The sequence below is a fragment of the Poeciliopsis prolifica genome, unplaced genomic scaffold, assembly GCF_027474105.1.
Source record: "Poeciliopsis prolifica strain line A6 unplaced genomic scaffold, Auburn_PproV2 SCAFFOLD006, whole genome shotgun sequence".
Classification (NCBI taxonomy): Eukaryota; Metazoa; Chordata; class Actinopteri; order Cyprinodontiformes; family Poeciliidae; genus Poeciliopsis; species Poeciliopsis prolifica.
In genome coordinates, this window is record NW_026562381.1 from 3530031 (window position 1) to 3553524 (window position 23494).

The following is a 23494-nucleotide window of genomic DNA, read 5'->3' on the forward strand; positions in this document are numbered from 1 at the left end:
TAAAAGATCCAGTCGAGACAATTAAATGGTCTCAACCTCCTGACTGAAAAAAAATTACCCAATACTTTTGTTTTTTTACTCTTCAACCAGTTCAAAAGCTGAATGTTGTTGAAAACAGATGGTTTCATGCACTATTTAAACCGACACTTTTTAGGTTTATTTCAACTGCCAAAATAAAGAGAACAATAACTTTTTAATTCTTCTCCATTCCCAAGTCTTAAAAGGGACATACAATGCAAAATTCACGTTTTGCATGTTATTATACGTATATTTTGGTTTCCACAAAAAAGGGCCAACTGCTTAAACTACCACCCATTTGTTTAAATTGTTTAAGTCAATGTTTTTTGGTGTCTGAAAAATGAGTCATTTCAAAAGCTTCACTGTTTTTGGTCAGCTGGTTTGCACTGTACAATGTACAGTTTAGAAATTCGCTCAGGGATAACAACCTAAGCAATATGAAACAAAACTCTGAAGTGTCGACCATTGTTAGAGTCGGAGGAAAATGTGGAAGACTCCGATTCAGAACACTATCTCTGTTGTAGGCATCATTCTATGGGGTGTTTTACTGCTTGAGGGAAAAGAGAATTAAGTGGAAATATTAAAGAAACATCTCAAAACATCAAGCCAGGAAGTTAAATCCACAAATACATCTTCCAAATTAACACTGGCGCTGTACTTCCATATGTGTTTGAAACTGTATGTATAAATATTAATTCAACTGAATCATTACCGACTAAATCGTTTTTTTCCAACTATAGATTTCCTTTACACGCACTGTTAGACAGTTAAAAGTCTTTACAATTATTACCAGAATTTGCACCACCAGAATTATTACCATACATTTAAAATGTCATTCAGTGGAAAAACCTTAAAATGTTTGTCAAGTAGGCGACAGTAAAAGTAAAAGCTTCAATAAATGGTGGATTGTTCAATATAAAATATCAATAAATGACAGTTTGAAGGATTAGTTTATCAATAAAAACTAATATTTTTATTTTGTTTTACTCACTGAATCATTAGAGCTCAATTAAACATGAACTGTGATCATAAAGGTGTGCTTGAATGGAATATTTGGTCATCTGTTTTGTTTTGTGGGACATGCAAATAATATGTTTGGCTTGCTGTTCATAACTGATAAAGGTTTTAGTGACCAGGTGGTGAGAAAGGTGACTTTATCACAATTAATCACAATATCAGTCATGTATCTGACTCATGTAAACGTGTCGGACCGTAAGCTGAGACACAAGCGGGTTTGTTTTATGAGGTGTGTGCAGCGCATCTGGCTGTGGCAGGTAATAAACGGCGGTCTCTCCAGCCCAGTCCTCATTCTCGGTCCTCACACCTTCCTCTGACTCGTCCCTTCCTGCGTTCGCAGTCCCACCGAGCCTCGTTGGCGGTTCCTATGGCATCCCAAACACTACTGTGCATACTTCATTATGTCTGTGCCTCTTACAGCCTCGCACACCGAGCTAATGTGCCTCTCTTCATATTCACAGGCCAACCCTCCCCCCATCATTGTCAACGCAGACTCACTAGATGCAGGCCCTTATGTAAGTATCTTCTCTCGCTGTCTGCTGTACAGTAAGGATGCGTCTTACTCTGACTTTCTGTTCTGCATGGATGTGTTTGTATGTTTGTGTGTGGATGAAAAGCCCTCCCCCTCATAGTGTGAATGCCTTCTGTTTAAAGCGCGTTCTCCATTGTCACATATGCCATTTTGTCTGTTGGTAACACCATTTGGAGAATGCATTCACTCTGATTTGTAAATAAATTATTTCTGGTTCTTTCTACAAACAGATGCTGTTAAAGATTTCACCCCACATTTCTTGCTTCTGTTTTATTTTTCTGAAAGATCTAAATATTCATCATCCTTATTGTGATGGTTTTGTTTTTGTTTCAACAGGTAAACGGAAGCGACGGGATGTATAAATATGAGGAAATCATTTTAGAGAGGGTAAGTTATATTTTATTCTTTGATGCATTTTCTGCATAAGGGATTTCTCCCCACTAGGTGGTAGCACGCAGCTCATTCTTTGTCAAATGAACTTGAAGAACTCACATAAAGCTTCGTGTGTGTACACATAGAAGAAAACCATGTTTGTGGAGCTGCTGATCATACATCAGTACAGTAAATGACTCTTAGGTGCGAGTAAGAGGCAAGTCTTTTTACATAGTCCGTCTGCAGACAGGAGAAATGAAAAGTGCTCTCCTATCTGCTGCTCTTAGCAGGAGCGGTTCAACTTGAAGTGGGGGAGCTTTACATTTCGACTGATTATTCCACCTCCATGTTGATGCACCTCTGAATAATTGCACAGCATATTTCTGGCCCGTTTACTTTAAAGTGGCGTTTCTGCATGCATGCAGAGTTGCAGCTTTCAGGGTCTGTGGTTGTGCAACGTTCGGTGGTCCAGTACGGCTTCTCCTTCCTGCTCTGGAGCAGCACTGCTGTGAAGCCTCAGCCCCACTCTGTCCTAATTTGTTGCGACTGTTTCTCATTAATTATAGAAAATAATAAAGTGAAGTCTTTTCTCAGCTGTCTTGTTTGCTGCCTATCTCTGCGGCCAAGGCTGGAAGACAAAGCTCTGTGCCTCAGCCCCATGGATCCGAATGGGGCCTGTGTAGTCAAAGGGATGAGAATAGCTGGAGGTGGCAGTGTCGGTCTACTTCAGAGACCTAGAGGCACTCAGTCATGCAACAGAAATTATTTTAACTGGGCTATATGTGCTATTTGTATGGTGTAAAGAGATTAAAATATCTCCTTTTGTAGAAAAATGCATGCTACACACTACAAAATAAGTAATAAAACTACGCATGAGCCGGGCTGATATCATGTCAGGTCAGTATCAATATCAGCCAACGCTCAAAACTGCAATATTGACATATTGGAAGTGAAAAGGTTACATCAAGGCATCCTTAGTTAGAGACACAAACTGTGGAAACATTCAGGTTCCTGATCTAAAGCTGGTAGACAGACATACCCCAAAAGACTTGCAGTTGATTCTGCAAAGTGTTGCCTCAGGGGGGGCTGGATACAAATAAACACACTTTTCAATTTATTACTGATAAAAATATTTGAAAAGCATTCATAATATTTCTTCCACTGTCACTGCTTGTGTTCCCACTAAAATCCTTTAAATTTGTGGCTTTTTTCCCATACAAGACTTTACGATCCCTCGCAATAATTTATTTAGTCATCAATTCATGCGACATCTTGAATATTGAAAGTATTTTTGTTGCAATATAATGTCATATATGTTAATATCTTGTTTGCAAATTATCTGAAGTTCTATTTATTTATTTTTTTTGGATAAATGCAACAAATTGATGCTCAAAATACAGAAGTAAAGCAGCTAAAATTTAATTTAAAAAGGAGAAAATGAGTAAAGAAAGAAATCAAAACTATTCGGACTATTTGTGAGTTATTTTGACATTGCAATATTAAAATCTGAAAAAGAGACGTTTTCATGTGCAATCCCATCTCCATCGAAAGATACTACAAAATGCTGTTAAAAGATCAAATTTCAATCAGTTTTCTGTACAAGTGTTAAGAATATAAACATGTTTTCACTGAAGATCTTTTAAAGGTGTATGTAGAATTTTAAATTAACATTCGTCATCACTGTGACTGCATACAAAATAGACTGAGGTGTATTTGAGAATGAATTGGAAAGGAATGCAAGCACTGCAAACAGAAAAATAAATCTATTTTGCCAAGTATTTTTGATCAAGTTTCTAGAGAAACTATCTTAGTGCACCTGAAGTAAGAAAAAACTGACTTAGAAGTAAACTTTCCAGTTGGTTTAAGTCCATAATTGTTGAATATAGATTTTAAAAGTACTAGATCTGATGGTAGATTATTTCACTTATGACAAGAAATTTTCCCCATTTTATAAGGGAAATAATCTGCCAGTAGAAACGTCAAAATTAAGAAACTTTTGACTTAAAAGAAGTCCCAATATTTTGCTGAAAAGTTGCTTGTAAGTTAGTTTTGTTGTATTTGAAGTGTACTAAGATATTTGTCCTAGAAACTAGACCAAAATACTTGTTAACATTTTGTGTTTCTGCAGTGGAATGCAATATTGATTGTGAGGCAACACAGAAGCAAAAATTTCCCCAGTGTCGTTCAGGGGTCCACATAATATGACAAACCTGTGAAAACAATTATAGTGGTATGAATACTTTTACACAAGCCAACATGATGTGGGCTGTTTCTTCTTCTGCATTCTAATGAAAACAATCCCAACTTGTGTTCAGGGGAACTCCGGCCTGGGCTTCAGCATTGCTGGAGGAATAGACAATCCCCACATTCCCGATGATCCGGGGATTTTCATCACCAAGATAATCCCTGGAGGAGCAGCTGCTATGGACGGACGACTGGGGTGAGTTCACCTCGTTCCTCCCCTCCTCGTTCATATTTTTTTGCTCTTTTTGAGCTCAGCTGCTCTCTCCATCCTCCTCCTGCTCTAACCTTTCTGCTCACATCTTTAGCGTTCACCAACATCGTGTCCCGCCAGCCAGCGCTGTGTGGGAGGCAGAGTTTCTTCAGCTCTCTGCCTCTTGGCTCTGTGTGCTTCCTCAAAGTTATGATTCAATGCAAGAAACAAAAACAAAGCAAAAAAAAAAAAAAACAGAAAATTTATGAGATGTAAATAATTATGACATGGAGTGCTCTGATTATAGGAGCCCTACTCTGATCTCCCTATCTTTTATGCATCAAACACAGTAGTAATTAGTTACATTTACTCAATTACATTTACTTGAGTAACTTTTTTAAACTTTTAGAATTGTGCTGTACTTTTTACTTCTACTTGAATAATTTTATTTCTGAGTTTTCTATGGATAGAATGAAAAACAAACATGTTTTAACCAGTAATTCCCCAGACAGTTTCTGTTAAAGTTTCATAAGTTTTTTTGTTAAAGAAACTGATTTAGAAAAAGTTTCTTTTGTCTGATTTTGTAATTTTTTGTTACTTATATAAATTATTGTCATTTTTATCCTTAAAATAAAAAATAAAAAGTCCACTTAAATTTATATTTTAGTCAGTCTGATAATGTAATTCTGAAATATTAAATAAACTTTTTACGAAATACATTTTTACTCTTACATGAGTAATTTCTTGGCTGGCTTCTTTCTACTTTTACTTGAGTAAAAATATTTTAAATTAGTGCTACTTTGTCCACCTCTGGGTGTTTGTGACGTGCATCTGAACCTCTCTCAGGGTCAACGACTGCGTCCTGCGTGTGAACGAAGTGGACGTCTCCGAGGTGGTTCACAGCCGAGCGGTGGAAGCCCTGAAGGAGGCGGGGCCTGTGGTGCGGCTGCTGGTCCGACGGAGGCAGGCCCCCCCAGAGACCATCCTGGAGGTTAACCTGCTGAAGGGCCCCAAAGGTCAGACTCTTGAACATAAACAACATTTTCTTGGGAGGCTGATTATTTGTACATGCGGTGACTGTCCCGCTTTGTGTGTCCCGAACAGGACTGGGATTCAGCATTGCTGGGGGAATTGGGAACCAGCATATTCCTGGAGACAATAGCATTTATATCACCAAGATCATAGAAGGAGGAGCCGCCCAGAAAGATGGACGACTGCAGACTGGAGACCGACTGCTAGCTGTATGAGAATACACTTCACACATATGCATTTCAAACCAAAATACTTAATTTATTATTATTTTTTAATCTAGCTTGTTTTAAATCTAAATTCCTACCTGTTATGACATAATCAGATTCATTGGCTGTTAACCAGATTTTATTTATTTAGGTGAATATACTCTCACAGATTTATTTATTTTTTGCTTTCAATTTGATATAAATGTAATAAAAGTATTTTAGATAAAATTAATACAATTATAGACAAACCTCTGGATTATCTTCATGAGAATGTCTTTGAAAAACAGAGTGTCTTTAGTCAGAGGCTTCTTCAAATTCAATGTAATGCAGACTGCTAAAGGAGAGCTTTCCTGGCCACATCCATCTTCACCTACAATAACTTTTGAAGAAATTTGAATTAATATTAGTTCCATTTAATTTCCTTTTAGGAAGTAAAATAAAACTTCAAATGAGAATTCAATTTATTTCTTAATTCAGTCACTTTGGAAGGGTTTTGAGCATAAACTAACTGTTTAATTTTATGCCAAAGCGTTTCAAATGCATTTCGGTCCAGATTTTGATGAAGCCACTTCACAGGCATTCAGAGGTGGAATTGTTTGGAGATTTTGGACCATTGTTCTCCTGGATATCTCAGTGGTGTTTGAGCTTCAGGTCAGGAACCGATAGCCAGACATTTTCTTTCAAGATTTTCAGCTACAGTTCCACCAATATGGCAAGATGTTTCTGCTCCACAAGCAGCACAGCAGCTGCCGACCAGCACACTACCCACACCATTTGTCATTGTCAGCATTGATGCCCTTTTGCTGAACTATTTGGGGGTTTTTCACCACACGTAACACATGACATCCACAAATTCTCCAGTTACGTCTTGTCAGTCCACAGGTTATTTCCCAAAAGTCTTGGTGATCAAAGCTCTAACTGATTCTAACTGAGACCAGTGAGGCTTGTTGAGGTCAAGATGTTCTTGGTTGTTTTCTGACCTCCTGCTTGAGTCACAGATGAACTCTTGGAGTATTTTTGGTAGACTTGCCTCTCTCGAGAAGAATGACCTCTGTGTTTTTCTTTGTTATTGAATAGTGGCTCTCACTGTGGTTTACTCGAGTCTCAATGTTAGGAATGGCTTTGTTTCCTTTTCCCAACTGCCATTTTTGAGATTTTATAGCCCACTTCATATCACCAGAGAGGTTTTATGCATTTTTGTTTTAAACTCTACAGATCTGATAGTTGTCAGGTGTCGTTAGATACTTAAAATACAATAAACTGTGGTTGATTACAGTTAATTCCCTTAACAAGGGAGGTAGTTATATTTTCACACAATTCCCTCCATTTAAAAACTGCCTTTATCTTGATACCAAAGTTTGTTTGATGATCTGAGAGGGGGAATACTTTTTCATTGCACTGCCGAGTGTCGTGTGAAAGTAAACGCTCATGACATCACAAATTTTATGCGAAACAACTAAACAAAATCCCAAAGCAATAAATGAAAAGCTCATTCCCTGCTCACTCCTTTTATTGGAATAATATTTCTAAGTAGCAGGCGAATGCAGATGATCTATTGCATTTGACCATTTGAGTATTCGTTACACATAGCCAAGGACGAAACACGTCAGCAGTGATTTCAGAGAAACTGTTTCAGGCGTTCATCAATCTGGAAATGGTTGCGAGGACTATTATTAGTAATTTAGAGTTCATTAAAGAAATCTAAAATAAAGTTTCTTTTGTGGACATACGTCAAAAATTGTCCAGAATTTATAATACAAATACAAAATAAATCTATATAATAGAAGTTTTACTTCTTTGCACATGCTTTCAAACAACTATATTTGAAAACATCTCAAAATGGATTTGAAAAATTATACGGTATCAAATTAGTTTATTACAAACACAGTTTTACAAGCTCATAAATCTGTCTTTCCAGGTTTTACTCATTCACATTTAGTAAAATGTCAGGAGTTGATCATATTTTAGGATCCGGTGTTGAGTATTCATTTTTTAATTGAAATGCTAAATCAGTCTGGAAAAACAGCTTCAAATATTACTGACTCTTGTCAGTAATCGTAAGCATTTATTCAGCATTGTATTTATAAAAATATATTATTTTACATTTTATAAGTTTACTTTTTATGTATTATGTTTTTATATTGTCAAAAAGTATCAGTTGTTTTAACTCACTAAGACAAAAATCAGATTAAGATCATGAAACTTTACTGTTTCTATGAACACATTCGACATGCAGATGCATTTGATTAAAATTCTGAAACTACTGAAGAAACATTTCCAGCAGTACATTGAATTTCTGAATATGCAGAAAGTTGAGTGCTACCCACTGAAATCCCAGAGTCTCATCAGTATAATCCACATGGATGTGAAATTTAAAACTGAACTGTTGGACTTCTTCTGCATTCTCCGTAGCATCTTTAACCCTTTTGCTCCAGTAATAGCAAAACTATAATAAGAGGGATAAATGAAAAACTTTGGTCTCATCTGAAATACTTTAGAAATGCTCCTTTTAAATTAGGTCAATGCCACAGAACACAGCATGTATTTCATTTTCCGTTTGCTGATGAAATGAACTCTCATATTACCTACCAGCTATGAATCATTACTGTCTTAGCTGCTGATGGCTTTGTGATGTTGTCACAGCTCGTATTTTTTCTTATTCTCTGGCGGCCAACACATACAGGTGAATAACATCGTGCTGCAGGATGTGCGTCATGAGGAGGCGGTAGCTGCGTTGAAGAACACCTCTGATATGGTTTATCTCAAGGTGGCCAAGCCGGGACCCGTGCATCTGAATGACATGTATGCCCCTCCAGACTACTCCAGCAGTACGTATCTGAATCGACTTGTTGGTTGAATCCTCCGCTCCTGTCCAAAAAGAAGACCTTCACAATACGTCTTGCATCTTTTTCCATCTTTGTCATGAAAGTTTTTGTGTTTTTAGTTGATCACTGTTCTCTGCTAAAACTGCAATGCCCAGGCACCCACATACTGCATGTAGTAAATGCTTGTATACACACACACACACACACAGTTTCTCCCACAGCAACGACAAGCACAGTTCTCTGCCACCCACAGAGTGTGGATAGTTTCTCACATCCCACCTGCTCATGAGAGCCCACGATTTTGAGCTGCAGCTTCTCAGATTTCAGCAGAGCAGTGATTTAATGTTACAGGAGACCAGAGTGGGACTCTCATTGATTGTGGTTTCTCTTAATATGTTCCTGTCTTGTCTTCATTGCACATCATCCTGTTGTACTGCATTTAATACAATCAGCAAAGCCTTGGTTTAGAGCAGCAACCAGATCTGCTTCCTAATACTTAGATTTGTTTGAAATTGGTACAGTTGCATTCTTTGCTCTAAATGATTGTATTCAGATAAAGAAAGAAATGTTGTGCAAGAACGAAAATATTAATAGAGTAAGGTAAAAAAAAAATCCTGTCACAAATACACATCAGGCTTATAATGTATCTTTTTTTCAAACCCTCAAGAAGAAATGGCTTAAAAATTTTTTGATAGAGAATTAGATTAATTTGTAAATAAGTAAAGATCAAGATTTTTGCACACAAGAGCAGCTGCTCTGAAGCTTCACAATGTTACTTTTATAATCTCAATTCAGATTGCTCTAGCACAACATTAGAGAAAGTTTTGTGTGTCTGGAGACGTTGACTGATAAAAACTGTTATTTTATGACCTTGAGTTACTTACACTAGGACTGCATTGGCGATAATATTGGTAAATATTGCAAAGATGTCATTAGGTGTGATATGAGCCTTTTTATTTCTTTTATCTTTTTTTTATCTGTGACCTTTGGGATTTTGGGCAACGTTATCTTTGTCCTGTGTGAGCATTGGCTATTTTGAGAATCTGTCCAAATTTTAGACAGTTGGACAAATTAGCATAAAAAACAAGTTTTAACACTTGGAATAGCCAAAAAATATTAGAATAATAGCAATGCCTGTCACGATAACAAATTTTACTGGATTTTAAATTGTCCCAGAAGTTATTGCGATAAATGATGATGTTGTTTTGAGACCATTTTACAAATAATACAATGACAATCACATAAAAATCCAAGATCTTAATGTCAAATACCTATAAACATTTAATTTAATGGATATTTAACTGTTGTCATGACTTATCATTCGGTAAATAAAGACACTTTTAATGCAACTTTGTATTAAAAGTGTCATTATTTTCCATCGTGTTTATGACAGTGTCATGTCATACATACACACACCGCTTCAAATAAAGTTTTAGCCAATTTTGTGAAATGATCTTTACCTAACCAACAATAGATGGTATTTTTTATTTTAAAATACGTCTTGACTTTTCACAGAGTGTTTTACTTCCTGTAGCGCTTTTGTTTTAATCATTCTTTCTTTCCCCCTACTGGCCTGGCCCTCCCTCCAGCCTTTCCCACCATGGTGGACAACCACGTCAGCCACAGTTACATGGGGGCGATGGAGCCAAAGCCGGTGTATCCGCCTCCCCAGGTGACCCCGTCCAGGTACTCGCCCGTCCCCCGCCACATGCTTGGGGAGGAAGACTTCACGAGGTAAGTTCCAGTTTTTCCCCACCACGGCTGATTCCCTCGTTTTTTTTTAATGCTTTCACAACAATAACTGAACCAATCATAGTTGTGTCTGCCTGGTGTAACATGGCTGTGGAGAACACCTGTTTCATGTCTCTAGGGAGAATTTTTATGTTTCGTTTGGGTTTTTTTCAGTTGCCAGTGGCCTCCATTTTGTTTTTGCTTCACATGTATCGTCATGGGGAGTCTGATGATACATGCTTGAGCAGTAGTTTTAAATATCCTCATGAAGTGCTTGACGATGGAAAAAGAAACACAGGCTTAATTTCCAAATGTCAGCTCATTGGGGCCGTGGCGGTGCACACTACATCATAGCTGGACAGCGTGCGGTGGCTGTGTGCTGAGAGAAGCTCCTTGTCACTTCTCGTACTTGTTATGACTGTGTTTTAACCTTTGACTTCATATCCAGCTAGTGGATCAGAAGTAGCATTCATAAGGGCCTGATTGGACTGTCCCACGAGGCTTTGAGTCAGCTTAACCCAGAGCTCTGGGGAGAGAGGGTTGTATTACCCCTGTTTATTGGTGTGTGCGTGCGTGTGTGTTTTCCCGGGTGAATGTTTGTTATGTTTTCTTGTTATGTTCTTGTACAATCTGTCTACATGAGTCGTATGAGTACTTGTCGCTCTTTGTTGGTATGTGTGCTTTCTTTGTGTCCTACACTTGTCCCGTTCACTGTGATTCCTGTACCCCACAGCAGGGCTGAACCTATTTACAGTGTCATCCACAAACCTGGGGATAGCAAGGCGCCCCAGGCCCACTACAGAGGCTTCTGTCCTTCCCCTGCTCCCCTGTGCCAAGGTCCACTCCCCTTCTCTGGCAGGTACTAACCTAGTCCACCACGCCTTACTTAGCTAACCCTCCTCTCTGTACCTCAGCATCTGGATCTGGCCTAAGACAGAGTAGAACCAGGGAAAAGGAAAGTTTCCTGATCAGCAGTAAATACTGCCACAGCTGTGTAATAAAACACACAATGATGCAAGCAAAGACAGACTCAGAGGATAAGAACGACAAAAATATGTGAAGGAGAGGGGAGGGTTGGAAGGGGTTGCAGGGTGACCTTTGTGATTTCCTGTTTTAGTTCTCTTTATGTTTGCATGTGAATGTTTCCCTACCTCATGTGTATGTGACAGCTTCATGTTGGTGCAACGTGTGGTAGTGCCTCTTATTTTCTATGACCAGCGGGATGTTTGAGTCCAATCGGAAAGTTTCATTCACTGTGATTGTGACTTGGGATTTCGGTGCATATTTTTGGAGTGGAAGATGCATCTTTAATGAGTTACAAAATGGCTGAAAAACATATCTCCATGCAAGCATTTAATATCAGTCGATATTGATAATTATTTATTAGTTTTTTTGTTTTAAATATCTGAATAACTGGTGGTGTGATCTTTCCTGTTTTATCCAGAGTTTTCACTCCACTTTGTTAATTTTTATTTTAAGCAGTTATGAGGCACGGTGAAGAAACCTTAAACTGCCACAGCGCAAGTTAGTCAACAAGTAGTTGCAAGGTAATCACCAGTTCCTCTGCAGGTTGTTGTTAGGTAAGCAAAGAGCGAGTGAGTTAGTTGATTCTACAAACTTTGCTTCGCTGGCCGTGAGTGGTTGACTGAAGCCTTTCCTCTGCCTACATGTTTTGGATTGGAGATTGTTCTTTCTTTCCTTACTTCTTTCTCTCGTTATTTCGAACAATAAAAAAAAATACACGGGAAAAAAAAACATTAGTAACAACTTAAAATTTCCAGCAAAATATTATGTAAAACAAAATGCAAGTTGTTCAAAAAGGGAGCAGAAAGAAGCAAAGGTTTCCCCTGTCCTATCTCTGAGTTCAGTGAAATCATTGAATATTCTATTAGATGTGTTATATATTGATATGGATCACCTTTCTATCTCAGTGTATATTGTGATTGATTTATTGTCCAGCACTGCTCACATCTGCTGTTTGATTTGTTGTTTCTTATATAGTTGCTGTTTGATCAAACACTTTTTGAAGCTCCTGCAACAGCTTGGGTTTGATAATTGACTGACTTTCTGCACAGAAGTTATAAAGTAAACCAAACTTTTGATCCAATTCCACAAAGACTGACTTACAAAAGTGCACACCACCTCAAGTCAGAAAATCACATGTAAAATTATGTCAAAATAAACTTGACTGCATGAGTGTGCACACTGTTAAGCTGATATAAGTAGCATCTCTAGATCAAGGCTCTTTTTTATGTTGGATTTAGTTCTGTATTCTGGCTTGACTATTACAAATCTTTAGTTTTCCTCTCGTATAGTAAGTTTGGACTTACTTTGGTGCTAGAAAATAAAATCCCTCCTCATTTTCACCCATAAAGAGACACATGAAGCTTTTGAGTCAGATTATATTTCAATTTGACCTGATTATAAATTACTTCACCTTGGAAAAAAGCTGGTCAATTGGAGGATAACTCACCCCAACTCATTATGCTGCCACTGCTGTTTATCTGTAATGTTTTTTGAGGGGGTAAATCCCTGCTGGTTTGCAATCCTACTGATTTTTCCAGGCAGGAGATCGTGCCACGGTGTTGACTTCTTCCTCACTGATGTGTGCAATGAGATCATCCTTTGTAACCACTCTGCCTCTGGCTTTTGCTAGATGATTCAAAAGAGAAAATGTCTGGAAAATTACAGTGAAACTGCTTACCTTAACTACGGACACAACATAACTGCAATAATCAACGTTAGGTGTGTATCTAATCAGGGTGAAGACTGAAACTGATTTAATAAGTGCCTGAGTTTGGGGTATGCACACTGAGACAGGATGCATGTTGCACCTTTTTATTTTTACATGTCTTCTAGTCTTTTGTCACATGGTTGAAATGGTTGCATTTTTACATTTAACAGCAGTTTTGTATTGTTAACGACCTTTAAAAATTGAAGTTTAAAATTATTAACTTCCACAGTAATTTTACTAGTAATTTAGAATATTCAATACATTTTGAAAATGTGAAAATAGAACATTTTTGGCATGCATTTTGGTTCATTATGCCAGAGGAATGTCAACATTTTAACTAAATGACTTCTTCTAAGTGAGGAAAACTCCATAAAAGAGCCAAAGAAAATGTTATAATTCTCAGTGTTCTGTATCGAAAAGTCTAAGGCTTCTAACTTTAGATTTAGATTTAAGGTACAATTACGATATAAAAATGCCATACTGCTTCCAAATTGCAAGAATTTACTGGGAGATTCTCTGGCACTGCAAACTACAAGTTACTTTTCTCACTTAAGAGGCTACAGAAATAATACCAAACGATTACATTAGAATATATTAAACTTTATTAAGAGTCTGTGATGTTTATATTTCAAAGAACCATTTATTCAGCTAAATAAAATTCCTTTAGAGCCACATGTTGTATAATCTTTAAAAAAAATCTCTTTGAAATTTGTTTTAATTTTAAAGAGCCAACCATTTATTTCTATATCACAGAGAAAGAAAATGCATTTTCCTCTGTGATATGTTGATGTTTATGTTATGTTAAAGGGCAGCCTTATGTAGCATTAAAAGTTACATCATCATTATTTATTTCTGTTAGGGTTTTTTTATGGTTGTCTTTCTCTTCCTTTTAAGTTTTAGATAATACATCTACCTTCTTGAAATTCAAACACTTTCTGCTTCAGTGTAAAATGGAGCCCTACCTGCTCTTCACAAACACATCTCCACAGGAGCGCAGCCGAAAGGGCTTCCTGCTCCCACAAGCTGCCCGACTCCATCTGTCAGGAGGCATTGATAAAACCGAGCCCATATCGCAGACCTCGCTGCTTTCGGTGCTGCTCGTTATATTTATGGCAGCGGTTTGTGGGTTATTTTCTGTTTGGCAGCACTAAATGTGCAAAAGGGCCCCCCTGCATTTTGATTTTCTTTTCACAGCCTTGATCATTGTGCATCACCACATGGATGAACGCTAGAATGTTTCCATATGAGCCATTGCTTGTGTTAAATTTAGCCTATATTGTGTAACGAGGAGTCCATGCTCTGATTCCAGTACGCATGTTTGAGGAGATGGAGAAGAGCGCAGCAGCCAGAGAGAAAAATCTGATTGTTCTGATTAGGATCCGCGAGGGTAAAACTTTAGAGGCTACCATGAATGCAAACTGTGATCCGGTACAGACCAGCAGACGAACAGCAGTAGCAGACAATCCTGCAGCTGTCATGATTCATCAGCACACTGGGAAAATCAGGCCACGCACTCCGGTCTTACCCCTCTCATCACCCATGCTGCCAGCTCCAATCACACATGCATACTGTACACAGAGACATTTGCTCATAGCGTGCTGACAAACGGACAAACACGCAGATAAGCGCAATGCGCCGTTGTGACAGCGGGAGATGCCTCGCCGAAGGATACACCCGGCGCACCGCACACCTCGTAAATAAGCCGCACAGATGAGAACGGCCCACACAGCCGCCGTCCGCACACCTTTGCGCAACCAAGAAAAAAGACCCCAAAACATGGCGTCGTCTCGGAGGACGTCACGTCTGACAGCAAGTCACAGCACATGAGCATCTTTGCTGAATCAGACTAACAGGCAGACTGCGTTTCCTTTCTACCAGCCACTGGCTCCAACTAGCAAGGTTATTTTAGATTGGGGTGTCCAGCGTGTGGTCCGAGGGCCATTTGTGGCCCCTGGTGTGATTTTTTTCTGGCCCCCGACTGCAGTTCAAGACTAATACAAATCAGATGTGTCCAGCACAGGCGGTTAATGCAGACAGAGACTTTTTATTTATAATCAGAGTGAAATTATGACCGATATTATTATATTACAATGGAAAATGACGCAAAATATTGATGTTTTTATTACCAAACCTTCATAATAAGTAAAATTGGGGTGGGCTTTTATCATATTGTAAAAAAAATAATAATAATTTATTGTTGTCATGATAAATTGATAGTGAATGAAAAAACTAAACTGACAGTTTTTGCTATTTTCTCTGTTTATTCCACGAGAGCTTCAATAAATATAAGTACATGTGAAAATATGATTAAATGTTGTTACTGTGTGCAGTTTAGTGATATAAATCACACTTTTTAAAAAACTCATTGGCATCCTGAAGAAGCCTATTTAAAACAAATGCTTTTCAAGAACAATGTTTTGTGTTCGTGGTGCTATTAATGCTGTGTTCTGCTGTCACAATCATACAGTTTCTTAAAAAATAAGAAATACATTTTTCTTTATCATAATCTTAATTGTTACCACAAACTATAGAGATAAAAGTTTAAGTCCTTATCACCCACCCTTAATGTAGATAGATACACATTTATCCAGAGACTTTTCCTGAAAAGATAACTTTGCTGCACCCAAATCCAAATTCTTATCATGACAAGAAATGAATCATGATAAATGATTAATGAGAGGATTAACATCCAAATTTTTACTTGATTTATTATACTTGGCTAAATATAGAAGCATTTTGAAAGAAAGTGACTCAAGTCACAAACAGAAAGTGTGTGTATTCAATCCAGCCCAAAAGAATTTCAAAATAAGTTGCCTTTGTTTTACCACAGCAAAATCATTTTAAAGTTTTGGATCTATGATGACGAACATCCTTTATCTACAATACAAACCAAACTAAACAAAAACAATCAGAACATTTTCTGTTAGGTTTTTATTTTTTTATTTTTTACTTGAGGATTTTGAACCTGGAGGTTGTTTCGGCCTTTTTCCTGGCTGCACAACCCCCTCGCAGTTCTCCATCTGATATTAGCCCCTTTCTGGTTTCCGTCCACATTGGGCTGATGGGAGATAACGCATGTTTAAAATGCATCTTTGTTAACTATCGCTAAACAAGGAGCTCCCCTCTGCAAATACTTCCGAGCTCCACGGCAGATTCTGTCTACAAATATTATGGAAACTTTGGATTCCTGGACTCTTATCTGTCCAGGAAACGTGCATTTTCCAACAATGTCAAAATGCTCGTTTTCATGCAGCATCGTTGGTCTGTGTCTATTCGGTTTGTGATACAGAGGCAACTCGTAATATAAAACCAGGATTATAATAACAGGAAGTGGATCCTCCTAAAGTTTGAAAGAACTTTGAAATATTTCTATCATGCACTGAATCAACAAATAAATAAATCTAATAATAATAATAATAATAATAATAGTAAAGATAATTGTAAATAACAACCGGACATACAGCATCAGAATAATTTCCAACTCTTTGCCAATGTATACCCAATAAAACAGGAGGCATTAGTAAGACATGTTGAAAACATATTACCTTTGACAGCAATGTGATATTACAATCACAAACTTGAGTGAGTTTTACTGGGATTTCTTACGCTACACAGCATTTTTGCAAGGTGCTGTGAATGCATAGATCCTTTCCACAGCAGTTGAACAACAGTGATTCAAGCCTGAGTCCCACAGCAGCAGGTGATCTAATCAGTAACTCCCTTTTCCTGCAAACACAAAAACCTCCAACTGCCAACGAATTCACCCAACAGAGTCGCTTTGATGTTTGCTTTGCACATTTAAAGGCTGCAAAAACGCAAAAAAGGAGACTGAAATAAAACTAATTAAACTAGATTCACACATCACAGGTGTTAATCATTCTCCACTGATTTTCTATTCGGTCACAGACGGTGACACAGTGTTTGAATTTTCCCCTTGCTAGTGAACAGACATGTCACCGTCAAGTTAGAGGAAAAGAACAGCAGAGAGAAATTGTATGGGGGGAATTAAATCAGTGAAGCGCAGACAGTACAGTACATACGTCATCTGTTTGAGGAAGGGAGAGATAAAGTGTCTGGAAATGGCGTCCATCTGCAGTGTCCGCCATTAATCAGCCAAGCAGAGCCAATTACTACGCTGCGTCCAGGGTAGCCTGACCTGCCGGACCCTGCTGCCCAGATATCCATTCACAGCCTGGGGACGGAGCCGCCGCAGCCTCAGCCAACCAGCACACTGAGGCTCAGAGAGAGGAGGAGGCGGGCTCTGAATTATAAAGAGAAAAGGGTTCTGCCGCTCCACAACTGTTTACATTCCTGCCATGGATGAAAAGGCGGAGGGGAGGGGAAGCAGGTCTTGTGATACAGGGTGGAGGCTCTAATGCTGCTTTTGAAATAGTAGGAATTCACAGCTATTTTCTACTAAAAATAGCACCGTCAATCGATTAATCACACTGATTGCTCACTATGCCTGCAATGTGAAAATGCACGTTTTCAAATAAATGCTTTATTTTCTGAAATCAAGCATCACATTCAGGAATGTTATTTCCAACATCAATAGATATTGGAAATAAAACATCATTTTACTTATTAACCTTTTCAAACTTTCTTGCTGCAGGTAAGCATGCAGCAAGGAAGCATATTACCTGCTGCACTAAGTATGCTACCTTGGTTTTATTGAAACATTCATGTTTTGTTTTGTTTTTGTAAGAATGTTTGGTACTAGTGGATCTTATTTCACAGTAACATGACAGGAAGTAGACAGAGACATGCAGCAAAAGATCTGAGGACGAGATTTGAACTCAGGACATAATTCTCTGCATGCAGGGCGCTTGATTTAATAACTGTGTTTTTAAGTGAAATTTGCTACTGAGCACACGAGTCCGATTCTCCTCACTCATTTTTTTAGGCACGTTTGTAAAACCACCTTGTTGAACGGAGTACAAGACCATGTAACGCGCTGCTTTGAACTGAGTAACCCTCAACGGAAGAGAGGCTTTTAGGTCAACTTCGCTACTGTGATTAATCTGAATTAAATGACGGGGTATTTAAACCAGCTAAGAAAATGAAAAAATACAATTGTAAGGATAAAGTCATAATTTTACATAAATAAAGTTGTAAGGGAATATAGTCATAATATTATGAGAATAAAGTCGAGTTTGCACAGTCATCAATAATGAAACAAGCAACAAATATTACATTTTGTCAAAATCGTCATCAAATACAAATCAATTGAGGTGATCTAAGTCATATTATGACTTCATACTCAAAATATGAAATTTTATACTTTTACATCTTTATTCTCGTGTAATTTTGACATTATTCTCATAATACTATGATTATGCTCTTAATATTATGACTTTATTCTTGTACAAGTTTATACTGGTAGTATTGATCGCCTTTATTCTCTGACGAGTTTATTTTTGTAATATGACTTGATTCTTGTACGGTATTTTTATTTATATAGCACATTTTCAGCAACAGGGCCATTGAAAGTGCTTTACATGAGTTAAAGAAAGTACAATCAAAAGAAAAGAAAAGCAAGAGCGAAATAATTAGTTTACAAATAGTAAAAGTATAAAACTACATATTGGTTCCCATGTTCAATAATAAGAAGCATGTATAATCTCTGAATTGTAATGTTTTCTTAGTAGCATTGTGTGATATTAGTATGTTAAACTTTTTAGATTAATCGCATACTAACATGTTAACATTCACAACTCTGATTATAAAGTTATACACAAGACAAACAGAAACACATTCTCCTCAGATAAGGTGGTCTTATCTGCTGAAATATTTCACAGTAGTCTAAATATTATCCTGCTGTTGGGAAATCTTTGCTGCTGACCAGCAGTCAATCAGGTCATTGATTATGAGATCAGCAAATCAAAGGCTTGGACATGACGAAAGGTCATCCGCGCGTACCTCAGCCCGCTCAACCTTCTGCAAGTTATCCAGGAGTTACTGGGAATCTATCTGTCTAGTCTCCGGAGGGGCGAGCTGACAGTCAGGAATGCTGGTCTGCCGCTCCGCAGAGACCTGGAGACACCAACGCATCACAGCAGATTAAATCTGAGCTGGAATCTTCTTCCAGTTTCTGCAAAACGGATAAAAACCTGCTGGAAGTGGAGCACTGGGGTGAACTATGGCGACCTGCCTCGGAGCTGTTTCTCATCACAGCACACCAGGATGAGATAGGGGGAAGGAGCCCCAGAAAAGAGCTTCTAAATGTGTGGACCTCCTCTGTGTGGAGGGTCAGAGTCTGAGAGCGGCCACCGGAGCAACGGCGTGTCCGAGATGTTCACGGTGAACATTTCATCCTCCATGTCGCTGGTAAAGAGGCTGCCTCAACGCGCAGCGGGGAAATGCTCTTTCAGAAGCACACACCGGATATGGATCCTAAGGTAACCATGGAGATCTGCGTGCCTTTGAAGCTGAGATGAAAAGCTCAAAATGGAAAGTGGGGTTATTTTAAGTCCAAGTTAACCGAAGGCAAGTCGGCTGTTTTAGCATATTTAATGGCAGTAGCTGCTCACTGTTTTTTGTTTACAGATATTTCTTTTGAAGCTGTGGAAAACTTTAAGACCAGCGTTAAACACTGTCATCCATACTGTTGGCTTTAGGGCAACTAAAAGGCACCACAGAAATCATCTTTAAAGCTTTTTCTCTCTGTTTACCACATTTCTCTTGTCTTCTTGTTGTAGATACAGTTGTTGTTATAATCTCCTCTTGTCTCCTAGTTCAGCTATTTAAAGGGGACATAGGATGCAAAATTCACATTTTACACATTTTTGTAATTCTGCTTTAAAAAATTCCCATTCAGCCACTTTATGGAAATAAGTTGATGTTTTTGGTATCTGGAAAATTTCAAAAACCTCCCGATTGTTGAGTCACAGTTGACGGAAAACTGTCTACTGTTTTCCGATCTCCATCACATTTGGTCAACTGGTTTTACTGCTGTTTTTCCAGTATGACTACTGGAAAAAACAAGTGTTTTGTTGTTGACTTACCATCCTGAAACCATGTGCTGCATTCTTGCTGGTTGTACAAGGGGCTCCACTTCTGCTTTTCAAAGATATACGGGTGTATAATTGCAAATCTGTCGAGTGTAAACGTTAAGTTTGACCAGCAGCAGCTTATTAGAATTTAAAATGACAAGACAGAAATTTTATTGTCTATGAATAATTTTGTGGAAAAAAAATGTTTTGTTTCCAAACTTCTTTTTCTTCCCAGTCAGTCACTGTTACGATAAACCTCAGAGTCTGAACTGCTTTCTGAGCCGCCGTTCAACAGGAAAAGCTGCCTTAACTTGGAGTCTTAGTGCAGCCATTAGGGAATGAGATGAAATTGTTCCTGTAGACCGCAGGCTGGGAAGACCACTAATGGGAGACATGCCGTCTTTTCTGTTGAGAGGAAATTGTGTGTGTTTTTGTGCACTGTGGTGGTTAATATCTTTTGAAAGTGTGTGTGTGTGTGTGTGTGTGTGTGTGTGTGTGTGTGTGTGTGTGTGTGTGTGTGTGTGTGTGTGTGTGTGTGCGCGTGGGTGTGTGTGTGTGTGTGTGAGAGAGAGAGAGAGGGAACTGTTAGGTTTCCCAGAGTCTGCATTTTCATGTGTGGCGTGTGATTTTGCTGTACTGAAGCGGCGGTTTGGCCTCTCCTGCATCTTAAAGCTGAGGCAGCCTGCTGGAGGATGAGTCATAGGCTAAAGGAGAGCTTTGGGTAGTGGCCTATTGTCGTGCTCTGATTTCACTGCATGCTTGTGTGTATGCATGTGAATATTTCTATGCATAGGCAGAAAGTGCTGCTATCAGTAGATAACAGCTCTTTGGACCTAGTGGTGTTACTGCTGATGTAGTGCACAGTACAACCTGTCAAATATACTGTAAATCACTAATAAGACATAATAGAAAATAATAGTTTAATCAAAAAATTACACATCTTTCATAGACAACTTTAAGTAATACTTCCTTTAAATAGTATTATATTGTTTTTTTTTTCAACGTTTTTTATTTTATTTTTCAAACTGAAAACATTTTCATGATGGTTTCATTATCACTCAGTATTATTCTCTGTCAGACATTTGCTTGGTTTTTACATTTGTCCAGATTTGTGACGATATTTAGTACCAATACTAAACAGATGTTAGTACTGGTAGGATAGTAAGCATTAATTATTGATACAGAAAGGCAACATCTTTTTCTCTTTTTATTATTATTTTATTTTATTATTATTAAATATCTGAAAATGCAATATATACAATACGTATATAAGGAAGAGTTTACTTTTTCTGGAAAACATTTTTTAATATGTTTTCAAAGTGGCTTCTTCATATAATAACTGTAAAGAAGTCGGTCTTAAAGAACTACCAAATACTTAGACTATTCATGAAAAGACAAACACGTTTTTCTTCACTGTCAGACATTAAATCTGATTAAACTTTCTGTTTTAAATGATCTGGAATTAAATCACCTGACTAGCTATTTCTAATAGTTGAATGCCAAAGCGAATAGAGAAGTTTAGATACATCGTTTGGTTTCTTAGAATTTAGAAATCTAAACATATTTCCCAGGATTCACATGGGTTAGCGACCATAAATAGCTAAAATCTTTAAAAACATTGCTAATTTTAATATCTCAAACACCAAATATACCTTAATATGCGCAGCGGAAAGCATCTTAACACAAATTTAGAAGCTAACATCTCCTGTATCTCCGCTCTTGGAGAAACAGCCAATCAGGGTCAAGGAAAATGAAAGGAGCTTCTAGATTGGCTGCTTTCAAACAACAACCAATAGCAACTCTAGTAGCATTGCGCCCAACTTTTTTTTAGCTTTCCAAGCAGTTTTTTTCATTCTAATTTTTTCTAAATATGTCTTCAAAAATGAGGTTGTTTTCCCCTAAATCCATCAGTAAACTGTAATCTGTCTTTTTGATGATTTTCATTTTTGGCTTTTTTTTCTTCCAGACTCTTTTCTTTGTACATAATGATGCTTTCTCACCAGCTTCAGCCAGAATCTTTACAGGCTGTTTAGCTTTAGTTCTGCAGCAGATTCATGTGTTTCAGTCCAAAACTTGTTGAACTGCAACATCTGGAAATTGTATTAACTAGATTATTTGAAGGTCCATAAAAGTCTTACTGAAATGTTGTCTGATTTCTAGAGTTCTCCCTGAGGTTCCACAAGGAAGCAGCAACTTTTAAGTGTCGCCTGAAAATACTTCCATTTAACTCAAGTGATATCAATGCATATAATAATTTGAGCATAAAGAAATCCCTCAACTAAAAATAAAAATGCGTTTGTCAATGCAAACTGATCTAAAACTGTAAAAGTTTTGTCTGATTTAATGTCAGAAGATAGAAGAAAAATGTGTTTTTTGAACAGTGAAATTTTCAGCTGCTCACTGGTCAAACTTTGCTTTTTTGTGAGAAATCAAACAGGTATTTAATGCGTTTTGGTGGAGAAAAGTATCTACTGTAAAGACTTGGGACACGCAGACCTTTGCATGCCTCTGTAGCATAACGACAGCTGCATGGGTGTTTCAGAGTTACTCAGTGTGTGGTGCCCTCCACCCCAATCACTTAAATGGTCTGTTTACAGCATTCCCAATACAAATAAAGGCTCCAGATTGAGGGATCTGCCAGTAGATCCAATATTGAGTGTTCTAAACATTTTGGTATCATGCACAGTCAAAGCAAAGATGGCTGTTGTTTGAAAACACCCTGCATATATCGATCTCCTGTGGTATATTCTGTCTATTTACTCTATCCTGTCCTTCACCCTCGCACCGTCTCTTTCTCTTTGGCAGGGAGCCGAGGAAGGTGGTGTTGCACAAGGGCTCCACCGGACTGGGCTTCAACATTGTCGGCGGGGAGGATGGAGAGGGGATTTTTGTCTCCTTCATCCTGGCTGGAGGGCCAGCTGACCTGAGCGGCGAGCTGCGGAGGGGCGACCGGATCCTGTCGGTCAGTATTTGAACTCCAAGCTTCCTGTCTGCCCTCATCCACAACTGTAACAAGCTGGAGGAAGTGAGATTTTCAACCAGCTCCTGCTGTCAAAATAATGATGATAGAATTAAAGGTGGCCTGGCGTTCAGAAAGCCTGCAAACACCTGCCCACGCAGATATGTCCTTGAGCAAGACATTAAATCCATGACAACTCTGAGGGAGCCAAGCTGCTCTCTGCACAAAATCCAATGATGCTTAAAAATATGACTGTTTTTAGTTCAGTCCAGCAACACATTAAGTATAATATTTAAACATGACCTATTACCCTACCTTGAACAGGTTAGAATAAGTCCATGGACAATACAAAACATGTTTGCCACTCTTTTATGCAGAAAATCATTCTTAGTTAAAGAGATTTGAGTCTACTCAGTTCTGCCTATTCTGAGCTGTTAAGAGGTTATTGAAACAGCTCATTTCTAACACCAAAACACATTAACTTATTGCCAAAAAAACAGCTGGGTGTTTTTTGTTTTTTTATGCTTAGGCTGCTTTTAGAAGCAGTAGGGATTTAAATTAGTTTTAAAATGTTAAAATGTGAGTTTTGCATTGTAGGTCCCCTTTAAGACATCAGAAATGTAATCTAAATATGAAGGAATC

The 23494-nt window shown here is 38.0% G+C and overlaps 1 protein-coding gene across 18 annotated transcripts in view; it reads left to right on the forward strand.

Annotated features, from left to right (window-relative positions):
* LOC129360806 (disks large homolog 3-like) overlaps positions 1–23494 on the forward strand; it is a 104762-nt gene that overhangs the window by 52435 nt on the left and 28833 nt on the right. For 8 of the 18 annotated variants that reach the window (XM_055031227.1, XM_055031226.1, XM_055031228.1 and 5 more), the window contains 9 exons: positions 1497–1550; positions 1904–1954; positions 4255–4379; positions 5220–5389; positions 5478–5614; positions 8295–8439; positions 10008–10170; positions 10901–11026; positions 22699–22855. In XM_055031227.1, the coding sequence (XP_054887202.1) occupies positions 1497–1550; positions 1904–1954; positions 4255–4379; positions 5220–5389; positions 5478–5614; positions 8295–8439; positions 10008–10170; positions 10901–11026; positions 22699–22855 (1128 nt within the window). The remainder of the gene's footprint in view (positions 1–1496; positions 1551–1903; positions 1955–4254; positions 4380–5219; positions 5390–5477; positions 5615–8294; positions 8440–10007; positions 10171–10900; positions 11027–22698; positions 22856–23494) is intronic. The other 10 variants (XM_055031234.1, XM_055031233.1, XM_055031239.1 and 7 more) reach the window with 3 other exon arrangements.